Consider the following 17594-nt stretch of genomic DNA (forward strand, 5'->3'; position numbering starts at 1 on the left):
AGAGGAGGCTGATGCTCACCTCGAACCCCGAGACACCGGCGCCCCCCCAGTCCCAGGCGGCGACGGCATGGGGTCTTGCGCATCAGCGGCGGCGAGGGCAACCACAGTGACTGGCGTGGCAGTGGGAGGCGCAGGGGCGAACGGAGGCGCGGGGGATGGGCCGGCATAGGAGAGAGAGGGTGAAGGGAGAGAGAGAGGAGAGGAGGGCTGACAAATGAGCTCCATCGCCACGTGGCGTCCACGTCAGCAAAACCGACCGCCCGATGGCCAAATATGAACGGTTTTAATAGTTGGATGGCTAAAGATTCCTCGTTTTGCGGTTCGATGGTCAAAATCAAACTGAGCCAATAGTTGGATGGCCAAAAATGGACTTCTTCCTATCCTTCTATCAAACTTTTCTTTCGTACTTGCATGATGCACAGGATTTAATGATCGCTAACTTCTTCATTCTTTACTGTATTTTTTATAGGTATGATAGTCTTATCGTCAAGTTGGTGGGACTTGTAGTTTTTGCTTTTGCTACTGCCTTCATATTGCTCATGATGGAAACATTGAGTGCCTTCCTGCATGCATTGCGTCTGCACTGGGTTGAGTTTATGAACAAGTTCTACCATGGGGATGGCTACAAGTTCAAGCCATTTTCATTTGCTCTGCTAGCAGACGACGAGGACTGATGCATGTGAAATTCAGCACGTAAAGAGACAATTCGTTTCTTACAAATTTTTGGAGCACGGTAATGGAACTTTGTGGGCGAGATGGGTTTCCCCGATACACAGCGTTTTGTCAGACCGCCGGACTTCTTCCCTGGGCATGCGTGCAGTCGTCGTTGAGATTGCCACAGCATCGGGAGGAGGTTTTGTAAGTTTACGGCAGTATTGTAGAGGGCAGGTTCATCGTACAGTTCCTCCAACAGAGATGCAGATTATAGTTGCTAACAAAAAACATAGAAATGTAGATTTGCCCCCGCCTACTTATAAATGGAAAAGACAATTTTTTGGCCATTCTTGTGCCGATGCTGGAAGAAAGGCATGACAGATATTTACTGTATTGTTTTACAATTCAAATAAATAGTTGTCCTTGTGATTATTCTTTTAAATGCTGCTTTTTTGTCTGCTGTGCCCAGGTTCATGTACTAGCAAGCCATGTGTGACCCATGACATGGTAGAATTTAAAGAAAATGGCAGACAAAAAAATTCAAGCTAATTTCTAATAAAAAAACGTGTATCTTAATTTGTTACAATCTAGCACCTGCAATTTTAACGAATTTTCATATTCCCCGTTGGCAAAAAGACCTCTGACATGGTTCTCGTCTAAGTATGGCGTTCCATCGTGCACCGGGTATCCTTTAATACAACTTGGATCACCGAAATTTAAATTTAAATGGAAGAATTGACGAATGATGCAACAGAAATGCCATGTGCGAGATGAAGAAAATATACGAGTGGTTCACACAGATTACATAACACCTAAGCAATGTTGGAGCACATATAGGGGTAATAACAAACAATTTTGGGTTTGGTTAACTTTACTAGGGAGAAGTAGAGAACACGCAAGTTTATTACAGTTGCAAGTGTTAGACTAACAAATCGAGATGGGGTATCTAAAACCCCTAGTTAGGTTTTTTTTGTATTTTTTCCTTCTAAAAATATATGCACACTCATGGAAAGTTCGATTGAGTATTCCTAGATTTAAACTAGCTTTGCTAGCTTCATCATTGACCTAGCTGATGGAAAGTTTAATTTTGAGTATTCCCGATTCAGTTGTGCAGGTGGTATTTTTGTAAATCACTTGGAAATACCATGCAGAGCTTCGCTCTGGGATAACAATATATTAGTGGTTAATAATTGTCGGCCACATTGGTCAAAAAAGTTTCAAAGTTGAACATGTCTTCCCGTGATGGGACGGTGTTCCATTGCAATTTTAGCAATGCCGGAAGCCGTTGTAGACAGTAGGATCAAGCACATCATGGTTACCATTGTAGATAGTTTTTTTTTTATCGAAGTCAGTAGCGTAAACCTCTACCTATTTTTTTTATAATTTTTTTATTCCATATTTGTTTAATTCGCTTCCACGGGAAGTCTAGGTGCTACTCAACCACTTAGATGTTCTAACCACTAGAGATCCTTTCGCACCATTGTAGATACTCCCCTCGTCCCAATTATTAAGTCTATAAATCTAGAATCTACTCAGGTACTCTAACCGCTAAGCTAGAGGTGTCCTTTCACACCATTATAGATACTCCCTTCATCCCAATTATTAAGTCTATGAATCTAAAAATACCAAAACGACCTACAATTTGAAACAGAGGAAAAATACCAAAACGACCACAATTTGAAACGGAGGAAGTACCAAAACAGAGGAAAAATACCAAAACGACCTACAATTTGAAAATTTGAAACAGAGGAAAAATACCAAAACGACCACAATTTCAAACGGAGGAAGTACCAAAACAGAGGAAAAATACCAAAACAACCTACAATTTGAAACAGAGGAAGTAGTTGGTAGTGGAAGACAAGATCAAGCACACCGTGGCTACCAATTCGATGGAGAAGGGTACGAGAGGAGAAAGGTGGAAGATAATGGCTTTGAAGAGGAGAAACACTAACAACCATTAGCCAACCCAGAGGCACCCAGGTACTCAATGCACCAAAAACTGCATGTAACAAGAATATGAATAGATGGATCATAAAATTATCTATGTGCATAAAACTGGTGCAAAGAGAAAAAAGAGAGGGACAACCTAGCAGGAATGAAGTTCCAGAAAATGAGCATAGACTGATAACAGACTTATATGGTAATCACCATTATTTGCGCCTAGGACTACTACATTATATTTATGCTTCATAATACAGATCTGTGAATGTAAAAGGCTGTCAAAATAGCAACGGTCAAATCATTCTGAATATACAGACAAAAGCAAGCCCTAAACCATTATAGGTGAACTATTCTCCTGGAAGCCAATTTACATCTGAGAGGCAGCCATAGCAAAAAGTTAAAACACCCTTTTTAGGTGCCTTCGGTTTTCTGCCAATAAACACGGAAGCAATGTAGAGACTTCCGTAGCTCATGGATAACCACTGGAGAGAATGAAGCAATTGTCAGAACAAAAAAAAGCAGGAACCATGCTGTGGAGCTTAAATATGCATCTTAGGTTCCCTTGATAAACAGATACAGATTTTAAGAGGGAGAGGTAGCAAATTTGTGTTTATCATGAAAAGAAAAATGCACTAATGTGGCAAATTATCTGTGTACAGAATCTTTAACAAAAGAAAAGGATTCAGGGAACAATAAGATTACCATAAATTGCTGCTGTCTTCAGTTTTTGCCCTTCAGGTATCCCCATTGTGATACTGAATGTGTACAGGGAGAAAATTGTCAGTGAAATAATTTAGTGTTTGAAATTTTGTGACATGTTTAGTATCAGAGATTTACTATAGCATTGTTTCACTAACAAATAAAAGTAGGATACATTACCTGTGGTTGCATGTAGCCCATCCCTTGGTTGTAAACTCCATGCTGAACCAACTGCAAGTAACATGAGTAGGTCAGTTTCAAGAATAACCAGGAGGAGACCAATACAAGTTAAAAATACTAACCTGGTTACTTGAGCTACTGGTGCCACCATGGGGACTAATTGCATCCTTCTTTACAGAGCCCTCACCAGCTTTTGTAGACAACTTACTGTCACCCTAGCAGAATTTTGCGAAAAATTGTGATCAGTATTTCGCTGCATCTTGGATATGCAAATAGGACATGAAATTATTAACTTGCTCACGGCAACCATAGTAGTAGCACAGAAACTTGTTTGGTAGCCGGAGCAGTCCAACAAAGAATAGGCAATTATCAAAAACAAATAGATCATCCATGCAAGTTTTTCAGAACTGGCATCTACAATGCATTGCTTGTGAATTTTGGTTTATTGCCTGCAGGTACCTTTACCACATGGCATAGAAACCAGCAGGTATCATTCCTACAAAGGCATACAAACCAGGAAAAGAATATATCAAGCCTTGTTCAGGTGGTTAATGTTCGCTAGTTCGCATTCCTCAAAGCTGATTATGCGCATTTCCTCTGCCAACTGCCAAAGGTTTTCTAACTAAGGGAGGGGTTATAGTTCAATAACCTGAATAGGTTGTGTCGACTATACAGTTCAGCCTAAGAAAGGTCAAATACGTTCTGATGGAGAAATTAAATAAGAGTATGAAAATCATATACCTCCATCTGCAGTCACCAGACCAGCCCATCCCAAGAGGAGAATATGCAAGGAGGACAGAGAAGCGTCATGAGACAGATGCAAAAGAAACATTAAAAAAAGAAGAAAAAGAGAGAGAAGATCCACATCTACACAACAGTGAGCACGAGCCATCACTGACCTCTCGATACTTTTGTAGGTAGATCTTGAGGGGGTCGACGTAATCCTCGAATCCGAGCGTGGCCATCGCCCAGAGCAGATCGTCCCCGTTGATGGTCTTGCGCTTCTCCTTCTGGCACTTGTCGCTGGCCCTGAAAGCACCACCGGCGCCGCCGCCACCGCACAAATCAGAATCACCTCAGAACAAAAAGAGAAGCCAACCTGATCCAAGGCCGAGGGGCTACGCTACCGGGCCGTGTCAACTCACTCGCTGGTGACGAAGGAGATGAACTCGGAGACGCACTCCTGCAGGGTCTCCTTGGCGTCCTTGGCGATCTTGCCGTTTGCCGGGACGGCCTTCTTCATGATCCTGCTGATGTTGGCGATGGGCAGGAACCGGTCCTGCTCCCGGACGCCTCCGCCGCCGCCGCCCTCGTGGCTCCCGCCGTCGTCCGCCATCGCCGGGGACCGGGCGCCTCCGCCGAAACCCTAGATCCACCAAGACGGAGCCACACGGCATCGATCGCGTCAGAGCTCAGAGAGGCGCCGCCGGGAAACCGGAGGGTGGCGGGCGGGCAGCGTGTCGACGCGCCGTACGTACCTTATAAAAACGCGCGCGAGGGGAGGCGAGGAGGGGAGAGAAGGGGAGAGAGGGGAGGAGAGAGGGGGGGAGGTGGCCGCGGAGGGAGGAGGAGAGGTGGGGAATGGGAATCGGACGCTGGAGAAGAGGAGGCGGTCCGGGTGGGTGCGATGGAGGTGGCCGGAGTATCCGGGCCGTTCGTCGGCTGCAAATAGGGACGAGGAAGGGAGTGGGCCCTGCTGGGCCCCCAAACCTGCCCGTGGACCCGCGGGTTTAGCTGCTTGTATTTCAGTTTTTTCTTGAATGAGGAAACTTTGGATTCTACTAATATATCTTGTTCTTTTGCGAGGGTTGGAATGTAAATTTAAATTTTTTCAATTTTCGTTGAGGGATTGGACAGTTCACGGTTAAAAGGATTCGCCAAACCAATAGACCGTTTGATTATCTTTCAACATCGTTATAGCAAATTCGAGGAGTCACGGGCTATGATTGATCAGCCAAATGTTTTACGGGCTACTTGGTTTGAGAAATCACTTTATATAGAATGAAATGATCGGTCATCTAGTGATTTTGGTGGGATGAATCTATACCTCGTTATTTTAGGCTTTTAGCTAACTGTGTATCTCAGTATCTGCGAGGGATGATGCAGTGAATTGGTGATGACTGATGAATCAGCTTATTCTGCTCCCAAAACCAAACAAAAAAAAGGTGAAATAATGTTAATCACTTCATTTCTCAAACAAAATGTCCCAATTCAAGCTACATTTCATATTCTTCAACTCTAACTCCAAAGTATACTGGGGTTAGAGGAAAACCATGATTTTTTTTCCGAAAGATTTTAGCCTGTAAATTGGCCCAACGTTGACGGTGGATCCGCAATGAGACGACGGAGTCACGGAGGCTTCGGTGGGGACGTGGGGTGGCGGCCGGTGGCCGGTGGGGGATCAACAGCGCGCAGCAGGGTCAGGGGATGGGCACTGGGCAGCCATGGCGCGGGGCGTGCTGCGTGCAAGCTAGCTAGGACGGTGAAGGGCGCGGCGGCGCCGTCCAGAGGAAGCAGCAGGAAAAATTCTTCTGGGAGATTGTTGTAGAGCTGTATCTGACGGAAGCTTCTAGAAGAGTACATCCAAACATCCGTATAACTTTCGAGATAATCATATCACAATCCAACCACTCGTAGAATTCGACGAATACAGTTAGAGCCTCTCAGGATGCAAAGTATTTTTCCCTTTCGCCATTCGTCACCCCACATCAACAAGAAAAGCAAGAGGAGGTTCAGACTACTAGCTCTACCACGATGAGCACCGGACGGAAACCACCGAGCAACGTAACCTCAAACGCAAAACAGTCAGATACTCAGATATGGATCACAACACAACCAGATATGTATGTGCCTGAAAGTGGCATGGATCACAAACAACCAGATATGGATGTTTCTGAAAGAGGCGAGCTACTAACATTCTCAGCGAACAAAACATGATAGTACTAGTCTCTTAACAGAAGCAAAGTCTGACAAGAAGTTTTCACCAACACAATCTTAGGTTAACAACTGCAACAGTGCGCTGTAAACATAGCAAGCAACCATTCTTAAACATCTAAAGCCTCCAAACCTTCTACCCCATGCTTGCTGATTTTGAGTGTTGAGAGCAATCTAAGACCTTGGCTTCTCCTTCTTCTCCTTGAAAAGGGCAAGCAGAGACACGCCCGAGACCTTGACAACCTTGAACCGGACACCAGGAATATCTCCCACAGCATGACCCTTACGACCGAACCCAGCAATCAACACCTCATCCTGGACAGATACACAACAAAATAGAAGTCATGCTTCTGATGCACAATAGGTTGCAAGACAAGAATTGAAAGAGAGCTCTGAATGAAGAATACATTTTCCTCAATGTAGTTCAAGCAACCATCATTTGGCACGAAGGCAGCAATCTTCTTGCCATTCTTCACAAGCTGAACACGAGCACACTTACGGATAGCAGAGTTTGGCTGTTTGGCCTCAATACCACTGCAATTGAATCATTGCCATTGTCATTTGTTCAGTTGAGTTCAAAATAAAGTGACCAAAATAGCACAGTTCCTGCATCTGCTTACATCTTCTCCAGAACGATGCCCTTGGCATGAGATGACCCAGCAAAGGGTTTCTTCCACTCATTGCCCAAATGGCTCTTTTTGTATGCCTTGTCAGCCCACCTTTGGTTCCTGCGGTGGGTCTTGAGCTTGCGCCCAGCTCCCATACCACGTGTCTTCCTGTATAAGACAACTTAAACATGAATATTCACAGCTAAAAAATCATTACTAAGGGACCATCAGGTTGATACACTAGTGATGAAAGAACAGCTAGATAATCAATAACAGCTCTATCATGAAAAGGTCTTGCTGAAAATTTCAGATCTCTGAACCAAATAAACAGTTGGAATTGCATGAAATGAGACAAAAGATTGCATCTAAGCATAGAAGTTCAAATGCGGCCACATTTATCCATAACCAGTTACCTACATACAACAGTTTAAATAAAGATTATTCTTCAGAACACGACATATCAAGCAGCAATACAATTACAATGTTTACTGAAATAGCCTAATTGTTGACTCTTGAATGGATTGAACTCTAGTATCTTGAAGGCCAAAGGCTCACGCTTTTGCTTAAAAACATATAAAATTTCACTACACCAAGGGCAACTCACTGAAATGTTACAGAAGAATGAGGAAAGTGTATGCTACCACGCATAACTTCCCAGATCCCAAGTAACCGGATCAAGAAAGATTATAGCTACACGGCAGCAACGGATTATTATCGCTTATGAGTATGTTTAGCACTGACGTTTTTGAATCTGATCAGCACTGGACCGTCAATAAGCTTGGGTACATCAGACTCAATAACTAGTAATTCTCGACAAAACAGTCAGACTGAGATGAAATCCGCAACAAAGAATCGAAAATCACGTCGTATACTTCCTACCAGGGCAAGAACGCATCACGCTACGAGATGCCGACACACCAAACCACACTGGATTCATAATCGCTAAGGCCAGAAAACAGACGACGACAATAAGAGATCGCAAGAGCGCGAACAGGAGAGAGTGAACTACCCCATGTTGACGAAAGTGTTCCGAGCGCTTCGCGGCGGAGGTGGGAGCGGCGGCGGCGAGGAGCGGAGCACGGGCTGGGAGCGGCGGCGGCTGCAAGAGAGGGGTGATGAGGGGAGGCGATGGGATTTATATGCGGCGGCTTTGGTGTTAGGGTTTGGCTGTGTGGGTGCCTGCTTTGTGATCTGTGCTTCTGGAGGGAACCTACGGTCGTGATGTTGAGGAGGGGAGGGTTGGACACGGTAGACCTGGTCTACCACGTGGATGCACAGGTAGGCTCTGGATTTGTACCTCCATCCTATAAAGAGTACAATCCTAATTAAAAAAAGTTATAAAAGAGTGAAATTTCAGATACAAGACAAAGGTGAAAACCAGAGTGCAATTTCATGATTTGATTATCTGCATGCTGTAATAACCGACGCTAAGTGAAAACCAAACAACTTGCCTGTCTAAATAAATAAGATTGAGACAATAATAAAGGATTTCATGATTATCTTTCAATAATATTATTCTATCTATCTGAAAAAAATTAGAATTGCACTTTTCGTTTGCCAACAACTCTCCCAAGTTGTATCCACGAGAAAAACCAAATTGAAGAAAATTTGAAAGGGTAATTTTGTTGATGGACACTCCTTAGTGTTGGCATTTGTTGGTGGACATTCTTCAATTTTGCCTTTGCTGCTAGACACTTCTTAAGTTTTGATATTAGCTAGTAGACACTATGTCTATTAAAATAATCATTTCTTGCTATAGAGGGGAGAGAAAATCAGTGACAGGACATGTCATGCTGCATACAGACATGTTTTGAGTCGCTAAATAGACAATGTATGAAGTCAATTAAACCGTATATAGGTAAAAGAAGCATAGAGCCATACAAAAAATCAAAATAAAATATAGATATGACAAGCTTTAAATGCTCTCAGCCATATTTGACAAAAATATAAGTTAAACAAGCCAAAACATGTTGACAGCCATTAAGGTTCATAATCCTACATGTTAACAGCCATTATAAGATTCATAACCCATGAGAGGTCGAGCTTCTTGGCAAATCCACGCTGCACAAATGCTCTTCATGGCGATCTTCACTAGTTCATGGTGCGGATGGAGGACGACGGGTAGATGCGGCCGGACGAGCAACGGAGAGAACGGGTTGGGCAGCTCCTGCAATGCCAAGACGCGGGTCAGGCAGCGGTGGGCACCTCCGGCATGGGCGGGTTGGGTAGCGACAACTTCTTCACGGAGGCGACAGCGTCTGGTAACAAGGGCGCCGATTCGGGGGCTCGGTTGCGCCGATTCATGGGTTAGGTGTGGTACGACACAGATTAATGTTAAGGTGGCACAGGGACATGGCAGCATATCCGTTCATGATGGAGTTAGGGGACGGCAGCGCTGGGGCTTGGGCTGCCGTCAGGGGCGGCGGTGCCTCCGTGCGTGTCGTGGGTGGGGAACAGCGTAGCGACTGTACATCGCATATGTGATGGGAATCATTTTGTCGCCTGAAGGAGTTTGGATGGGCCAGTACGTGTCAGCCAAATAAAATCTACGATTGGTGTGTGATGGGTCCGCTTATACTATTTTCTGCGGCGTGCATGAAAGCGATAGCGCCCAATTCAGCACCACCACAGCACATGCACGTCAGTACTATTTTATCACTGTCACCTCCTCGCATATTGCTTTGTGCATGCACGCACTAAGGCGCATGCACATGCATTTTTCCTTTTTTATCTTTCTTTATGTCTTCTTTTATTTATTTTCCAATATATTTCTTTTCTTCCTTTTTTATCTTTTGTTTTTCTTTTCCTCTCACGTTTTTGTTGTTTTTCTTTTCCTTTTTTCTTTCTCTTCCTCCTTTTCTTTTATTCTTATCCTTTATTGTATTTTTGGTAATACTATTTATTTTCTTTATTTTTCCCTTCTTTTTTTCTTCTCATCTTTTCTTTCTTTTGCCTTTTCCTTTATTTTCGATTGCTACCGCATGTAGGCTACTTTCACACCATATTCGGTTTCTTTTTCTCATTCTTTTTTCTTTCTCTCTCTTGTTTCGTTTTACTTTTTATTAGTTTAATTCATGTTTTGTTTTTCTATTTGAATTTAGATTCTCTTCTACATATTCCTTCTTGTACGTAATTTATCTTGTTTTCCTCATTGATTTTATTTTCCTTTCTACATTTCTTTATTTACTTTTACTCCTTCTCTTTCGTATTTTTATGACCATGTGTATATTTTTCTTAGTACATAATTTCTTTAGCGGTACTTTCAAAATGATATTTTAAAGTAATCTACTAGATTTTGGTTGCTTCGTACATTTTGTTGTTCTATATAGACTTATTAGTTCGCAGTGTAAAATTATGTATTCAATTTATAGGTTCATTCCTTCACGTAGCTGACTCATTTATTCACCTTTTATAGAGTGAATTGGTTAATGATATAGACTCGTTTAATTGTTGAATACTAACTTTTCTTTTTTCTTATTCTTCTTATAACAGCTTGTTGGTCATGTATAAAATTTTTTATTTGCCTATCATGATATGAATTGGTCAGCCATGTAGATTGGTGTGTTAAATTGTTTGTTCGCTTTATAAACTGAACTAGTCAACCATGTAGATTCGTGGATTACAATATTGTTATATGTTCATAATGTATTTATTTTCAAGTGTACAAATTTTTATTCGGTGTGTATAAATACTTATTTTGTGAGTTTTTTCAATTTGTTCAAGGTATATAGATCTTTTGTTTCATTAGTTCATATAATTTGTTCCACATGTATTCATTTTTTTTCTGTGAGTTCATTTAATTTGTTCTATGAGTATAATTTTTCCTTGAGTTCGTATAATTTATTCCAGATATATGTATGGAAAAAAATCTTCCAACTTGATGCTCATATTCTACTATTTTGTCTTACAATATTTGGTTTTGTAGATTAAATTGTTCGATGATGTGGATTTATTTATTCATGATGTTCAGTTTCTCTTTTTGTCTTGTACAATCAAATGTTCGTGATGTTCATCTTCTTGTTCGCATCATACCTTTGTTATTCGTCATGTTTAATTTTTTGTTTGCAAAAAATAATAATTTGTTCATGACGTTCGAGTATTTGTTCACAGTAGTTAAATAATTAATCCATATGTAAAAAAATATCTTTTAAAAAATATTACCAAACATAGTCAGGTGGAGTCTTGTTTTGAAGATCTCGTCATAATAAATGTAATGGTGCAAATAAAATTTAATTTGGATGTTCAGTTTAGGAGTTATGATTTTTTAAATTTGCATGTACGTCGGTCGCGTCATCATTTTTGTCTTTTCTGCATGCATGCATGCATGCTCTCTCCATGGACTCTTGCATGCATGCAAACTGTTTGGAACTTAAAAAAACTATAAAATCTTACACCAAACATCAAAATTAAATTCCGATTGTACCATTGGATTTCTAAAAATAAAGCTTTACAACAAGATCTCACTTGACTATATTTGGACGAATTTTTTTATTCACATTTTTTAATCAAGGTTGCATATTCTGTGAGATATATACACGTGGAACAAATTATACAAACCCATGGAACAAAACAATTGCATACATCAAACAAGATATATGAACTCAAAGAATATGTTTAATTTTTTGTTCGCAGAAAATAGTTATTTGTCCGTGGTGTTCAAACATTTGTCCGTAATAGCCATATCTAAAAAATATTTAAAAAATATTCTCCAAACATATTCAAGTGGGATTTTGTTTTGAAATTCTTATTATAAAAAAATTAATGGTATAATCGAAATTTGATTTGAAGGTCCGTTTCAAGAATTATGATTTTTTAGTTTTTGGACTCTCTTGCATGTGGATGACATCACCAACTTTAGTGAGCTATTACTTCACTCGATTCTTGCACCCGCGCAGCCCAATAATCATCATGCAGCCCACCAATCACGCTGCAGGCCGGTAACAGAAGGTGACAACGACTGACCTATCGTCTTTCTGCGGTGCATAACTGCACCCGGGGAACAGGTTGGTGGCGAACGGGTGGAAGGAGGAATCGGATGGTGAGGGTAAGATGTGAGGGGGTAGTTTGTTTTTTTTAATTCTCACTTCTTTCATCATAAAATTAATATTATAATATCTATAGTGTCTTATAGCAAATATACGAACTTGAAGAGTGCCTACGAGCAAAGGTGAAATTCAGTAGTGTCCATCAGCAAATATCAACATTGATGAATGTACCGCAACAAAATTACCTAATTTGAAAATATATAAACTCAAAGGCCGAAAGCCCAAAGGCCCATCGTGCCAGTCAAGAAGCCCTCACCGCGGGCGGCCCAGTATCCACAACCACCATCCAATCCAGTTTCCCCACGTCGCCACGTGACCACCAGCACCTCTAGAAACTTCCTCCTCGCCTCCGCCTCCGCCTTCCGCTTCCTCCCAGGCAGCCCCAAACCCACGAAACCCTCCTCTCCTCGCCGCCGCGCCGCCGCGCCGCCGCTTCCTCCTCCTCCCGCTGCCCACCCCCGGACCCAACCCTACCTTCGCGACAGCGGGAATCGGAGCCGCGGGACAGGATGCCGCCGAAGAAGGCCGCCCCGTCGAAGGCGGAGCTGGCCAAGAAGCAGAAGGTCGTGGAGGACAAGACCTTCGGGCTCAAGAACAAGAACAAGAGCAAGAACGTCCAGAAGTACGTCCAGTCCCTGCACCAGGCCGTCCAGCCCAAGCCCGACCCGACCAAGACCGCCGCCAAGGTACCGGAGAACGCTCAGATCGAGAGCCCCCGCGGGCGCTTCCGTCGCTTCTTCCTCCGATTGCCTGGCTCTTCTGATTTTCCTCCTTTTCTTTGATGTGGATGTGGATGTGTGTGCACAGAAAAAAAAGGAGGAGGAGAAGGCGCGCGAGAAGGAGCTCAATGATCTGTTCAAGGTCGCCGTCAGCCAGCCCAAGGTCCCAGTTGGTACGGTCTCTTCTCCTTGTGCTTAGGCATCTTAAGTTGTCCTATCCTATATATTGCTGTATAGTTCGTATCGGTTTACATGTGGATGAAATGAGTGCTACACAGTTCCATTCGATGTCATTTAGTATCAAAGTGGTCTGTGCAATATAAGTATAATCAATTGACATGGTTTTTTTAGTTTGTTCAGTGTAAAGTTGTGCATTGGGAAATGCCAACACCTTAGAGCTCTTTCATGCCATGTAGAGTGGACATAAATATAGCAAGTTATTAGGATTGGTACAACATGGTAGTTTTACGTGTTGTGGCTGCTATCCTGGTGAAAGTCCGACAGATGCTGATGCCTCAAATTATGCTCTGCAGGTGTTGATCCCAAGTCAATAGTGTGCGAGTTCTTCAAGGTTGGCCAGTGCCAGAAGGGTTTTAAATGCAAATTCTCACATGACCTGAATGTCCAGAGGAAGGGTGAGAAGATTGATATCTACACAGACAAGCGTGATGCAGGTATTGGACAAACATTGCTTGGACTATCACTTTCTTCTGTTCAAATGGTTTTGTATAAATTCATATGCTATTTGTTATTGCCAGAAACTATGGAGGACTGGGATCAGGAAACTTTGGAGAAGGTTGTTGAATCGAAAAGGACAGAGTATCAGCAGAACAAGCCTACTGATATTGTACGCACTACTCTCAGCCTATTTTGCTGTCAATCACTAATTCTATCCTGTCAAATGTCGCATCACTTTCTATGTTCCTTTGCATGTCATAGTATGTTAATATCTATATTTATCAAGTTTCAAACTAGGTAGAGTTGTTGTTAACCATCTTGGTCATTAAATTTGAAACATTCAGGAGATGAAATCATAATTAAGCAACTTAACACGCTGGCTGTAAAATTTACTTAGAGGTTATACTAGTCAATCGACATGTAGAAAAGCTTCATGTCTGTCATATGCTGACTAACTGAATGCAACTGTATAGGCACTGAATATCATGAGTGCAATTTTAGAAAGATTCACCATGCTATCATATTCTGATGTATTGGCATCTGAGCTAGCGTTCCAATTTTTTATTGTCTATAGCTTTCATAATCAGTGTTTTATTTTGTCATATGATGTTGTTTGTTTTCTTTATAAACATGGTATTACAACGGTTTCTTTCGCCTTCAGTTGGTAATATGAATTTATTTGCACTAGTGCCTTGTCTACTCAGTCGGCAACCTGTTGTTAAATAGGAAAGCATTTTTGGTAATTTGTTTTTTCTGTGCAGGTCTGCAAGTACTTTCTTGATGCCGTGGAGAAGAAACAGTATGGATGGTTTTGGGTTTGCCCAAATGGTGGTAAGGATTGCCACTACAGGCATGCCCTTCCACCTGGATATGTGCTAAAATCCCAAATGAAGGCCTTACTGGAGGAAGAGAGTGATAAGATAGCCATTGAAGATGAGATTGAAGATCAGGTAAATGAAGTGTAATAAGCATCATTATCTGGAACTGTGAAGTCCCTGATTCCCCCATTTCTGTTTTGTAATTGGATTCCTTTAACGTTGTTATTACATATTGTCTTGATGTGTTGGTTTTGCAGCGTAAAAAGACAAAGACTACCACCCCTATGACCACAGAATTGTTCATGGAATGGAAGAGAAAGAAGGCAGAAGAAAGAGAAGCTGGCCAAGCTGCGTTGAAGGCAGAGAGGGCTAAGAATGATCGCATGAGGTAACCTTCATTTCTTTTAGCTGATTGTTTTCTGCCTTTCTCGATTTACTAACTGTGGTTGCATTTGTTTCCAGTGGTCGTGAGTTGTTCATGGCTGATGCAAGTGTGTTCGTTGACGATGCGGAAGCATATGAAGTCTATGAGAGAGAGGAAGAGTCTGAGGCCAACGAAGAATCGGTAAATTTACCTTCCTTTGATGATATGTGTTCCATTTTTAGTAGGTTAGTAAGGTGAGAGTTTGAGAGTGTGCGCACCTGGCCCGGCCCCATTCGTGCCCACAGAACACACAAATTATCCCACAGCCCACCCAAATGGAAGCAAAGTGGTATATGTCATGTCAGTTCTCACTGAAATTATTATGTACTTGTTCTGTGTCTTAATGAAGGAAACACAAAAATGAGTAGGCTCAAGAAACTTACCTTGGTCCAGACATGATTTACCATATCCATCCTATATCCATGTATATCTTGGCCTCCAAAATGTCCAAAACATAAAGTGCATGTTGCTGTTCAGATCTAGACTTGGTGCCTTGGTCTTTAGCTTGGAGGTCCCCCCCCCCTCCCTCCTTCCCTCCCTCCCTCCCTTGCTCTCCCTCACCCTCCCTCCCTCCATGTGATAGAAGATCAAAACATCTGAAATTGCTCTATATAAGTAGTGTCTAGACTCAGGAAATTTAATTTATGTACCTTTTTTTAGTGAGCACGAGGCAAATCCACAGGTGGCTATGTATGCTCATTTAGAAATTTGATAGATAATCTTTGGATGCATTTAAGAATCAAAGAAGTAACCTGGCGATCTGAACAGATTCTATGGACTGCGGAGATTCATTTTTCTCACACCTGATATTATTCTCAGAACGTGTTACTGCTATGATGATGTTCACAGCTATATCTCTCATCCACCTTTATCCCGAAAAGAAATATATAGGCATGGAATTAATAAATTGGAAAGATATCCAAGTCGTGGATCTGAAAGCACATTTATATTAGTTTACTGAACTGAAATGTGTATCCTAGAAAAGGAGCTTTTGTTATCAAATTTCAAGTTAAAGGTGAATTGCTTTCAGTACCTGGGGAATGGCTTAATTCACTGTATGTTTTAGCATGGAATTTGGCAGATGCTATGATAGTACATCTATATGCAGGCTGGTTTGCAATTAACTTGCACAGTATTATTCTCTCTTATAGATCTATTCTAACATGTATTTTGCACCCCATGTGACAGAGCAAGAAAAGTCAGGATGCAGGTCCAAGTTCATCAACTTCTAATGGCAAGGAGGTTGAGGAACTAGATGACGAAGATATCGATATTGATGATGACTTGGACATTGATGAATTAAATGAACTTGAAGCAAGCCTGTCGAGAACGTCCATCCAAATCCGAGAGCCTGGCGAGGGAACATCATCCTGAGCAGTAGTATTATGGAAGATCGTTGAGAATTAGCTCTCCATTTTTGGGCTCCCAAACCAATCAAGTTGCTTTTGGAAACAGAAAGGTGGAGCATAGATGCAAGTGGAAATGATTTCTAGTTCACTAGCTATCTTGAGGGAGCAACGATCAACGAATGACCCAGTGTTATGATTACATGACAATTGATGTTTGCCGTGTGCCCTTTTATCATGTAACCCTTTTGGGGAACATGTTGGTACTTGTGAATAACAGGACTAAATTATTTTTGTTGACTTTGCGTGGACTCACGAGTAAAATTTTGATGCGATCGTTACACCGCGATGGGTCACAATTATGATAGTTTGCTGATTTTATTCAAGCGCTGACGTGAGTAATCTTCAGTTATGCACTGTCTTTTATCAGCAACCCGTTATTATGATAAAGTTTTATCAGCAACCTGTTATTATGATTATATTTTTCCCTTTCTGCTGCGAAGAATCGCATTACAATGTTTTTTTTACTGAACATGTTTTGTTTCTTGTTGTGTACTTGCATATATTTTCCCCATCCATTGTATCAATAAAAATGATTTTATTAAATTCCTGTTGCACTTAACAAATCGGTTGTCTCATTTGTAAGATATGTTTACTTGGATCCTTGCAGTACTTTGCGTTGTACTGCTATGGTGCTAACCTGAAAGTTTTCGTAAATTTTATGCGAAATATTTTACTTGTAAGATCAAGCTGATTCGCATCAATGATATTAGGGACGTATGATTCCCCTTTTCTTAGTCAACACCTGCATTTGTTCCTGTCGATTTGCCGAATCATTCATGGATAAGTACGGCACCAAAGCTTGTAGTAACTTCGATGCGATGACTCTGAGTCAAGGAAAGTCGCACGTACTATAGCTCTGTTCGGCATGAAAGAATATATGGGGTGTTTGGATACACCTCCTAAAGTCTAGTAATGTTTAAATACTAATTAGGAGTATTAACCATAGATTATTTATAAAATCCATTGCATAGATGGATTCTAATTCGCGAGACGAATCTATTAAACCTAATTAGTTCATGATTTGATAATGTGCTGCTACAGTAAATATGTGGTAATCATGGATTAATTAGGCTCAATAGATTCGTCTCGTGAATTAATATAGGGGTTCTGCAATTAGTTTTATAGCTAGCTCATGTTTAGTCTTTCTAATTAGCATTCGAATATCCGATGTGACACTCCTAAAGTTTAGGATCTCGTATCCAAACACGCTATCGGCATTTCAGGTCGAACATGTCAAATTCTTGCGAGGGTTGTTGGGTTCTGCTATACATGATAGATCCGCGAATCGGACGGGGTTCGCGAGACATCCACGGTGGCAGCCGTCCTATCGAGCTTTAAAGATGCGCTCCATGCATGCTTACTCAGCTTGGCCGGCCGGCCGGCGGGTTGGAGGATATGCGGATCTGCCGTTCGTGCGGCCACGGATCTCACACGCACTGCGCACCAGCGCACGCTCGCTCGCGGTTGCGCTTGCGCACCGGCCGG

The 17594-nt window shown here is 41.8% G+C and overlaps 4 protein-coding genes across 4 annotated transcripts in view; 2 read left to right on the plus strand and 2 right to left on the minus strand.

Moving 5' to 3' along the window:
- LOC101772175 (V-type proton ATPase subunit a1) overlaps window positions 1-1096 on the plus strand; it is a 9238-nt gene extending 8142 nt beyond the window's left edge. Inside the window, exon 18 of the mRNA XM_004970424.2 lies at window positions 470-1096. Coding sequence (XP_004970481.1) covers window positions 470-674 — 205 coding nt within the window. The 3' untranslated portion in view covers window positions 675-1096. The remainder of the gene's footprint in view (window positions 1-469) is intronic.
- Window positions 1097-2750: 1654 nt separating this feature from the next.
- On the minus strand, window positions 2751-5097 carry LOC101772576 (nuclear transcription factor Y subunit B-3). The gene is made up of 8 exons (XM_004970426.4): window positions 4953-5097; window positions 4620-4840; window positions 4374-4503; window positions 4216-4221; window positions 3597-3689; window positions 3475-3525; window positions 3298-3350; window positions 2751-3077 (listed from the first exon to the last, which is right to left on the minus strand). The coding sequence occupies exons 2-7, from the start codon at window positions 4808-4810 to the stop codon at window positions 3330-3332; spliced, it is 492 nt and encodes a 163-aa protein (XP_004970483.1). The 5' UTR covers window positions 4811-4840; window positions 4953-5097; the 3' UTR covers window positions 2751-3077; window positions 3298-3329.
- Window positions 5098-6294: 1197 nt separating this feature from the next.
- Window positions 6295-8178, minus strand: LOC101773276 (40S ribosomal protein S23). Its single transcript, XM_004970427.4, has 4 exons — window positions 8026-8178; window positions 7029-7184; window positions 6816-6942; window positions 6295-6723 (listed from the first exon to the last, which is right to left on the minus strand). Exons 1-4 carry the CDS (start codon window positions 8028-8030, stop codon window positions 6583-6585), a joined length of 429 nt encoding a protein of 142 aa, XP_004970484.1. The 5' UTR covers window positions 8031-8178; the 3' UTR covers window positions 6295-6582.
- Window positions 8179-12403: 4225 nt separating this feature from the next.
- On the plus strand, window positions 12404-16387 carry LOC101773681 (zinc finger CCCH domain-containing protein 11). The gene is made up of 8 exons (XM_004970428.4): window positions 12404-12747; window positions 12869-12953; window positions 13314-13454; window positions 13539-13627; window positions 14220-14408; window positions 14534-14664; window positions 14739-14841; window positions 15889-16387. Exons 1-8 carry the CDS (start codon window positions 12571-12573, stop codon window positions 16072-16074), a joined length of 1101 nt encoding a protein of 366 aa, XP_004970485.1. The 5' UTR covers window positions 12404-12570; the 3' UTR covers window positions 16075-16387.
- Window positions 16388-17594: the final 1207 nt, after the last annotated feature.

This window comes from Setaria italica, chromosome V, assembly GCF_000263155.2.
Source record: "Setaria italica strain Yugu1 chromosome V, Setaria_italica_v2.0, whole genome shotgun sequence".
Classification (NCBI taxonomy): Eukaryota; Viridiplantae; Streptophyta; class Magnoliopsida; order Poales; family Poaceae; genus Setaria; species Setaria italica.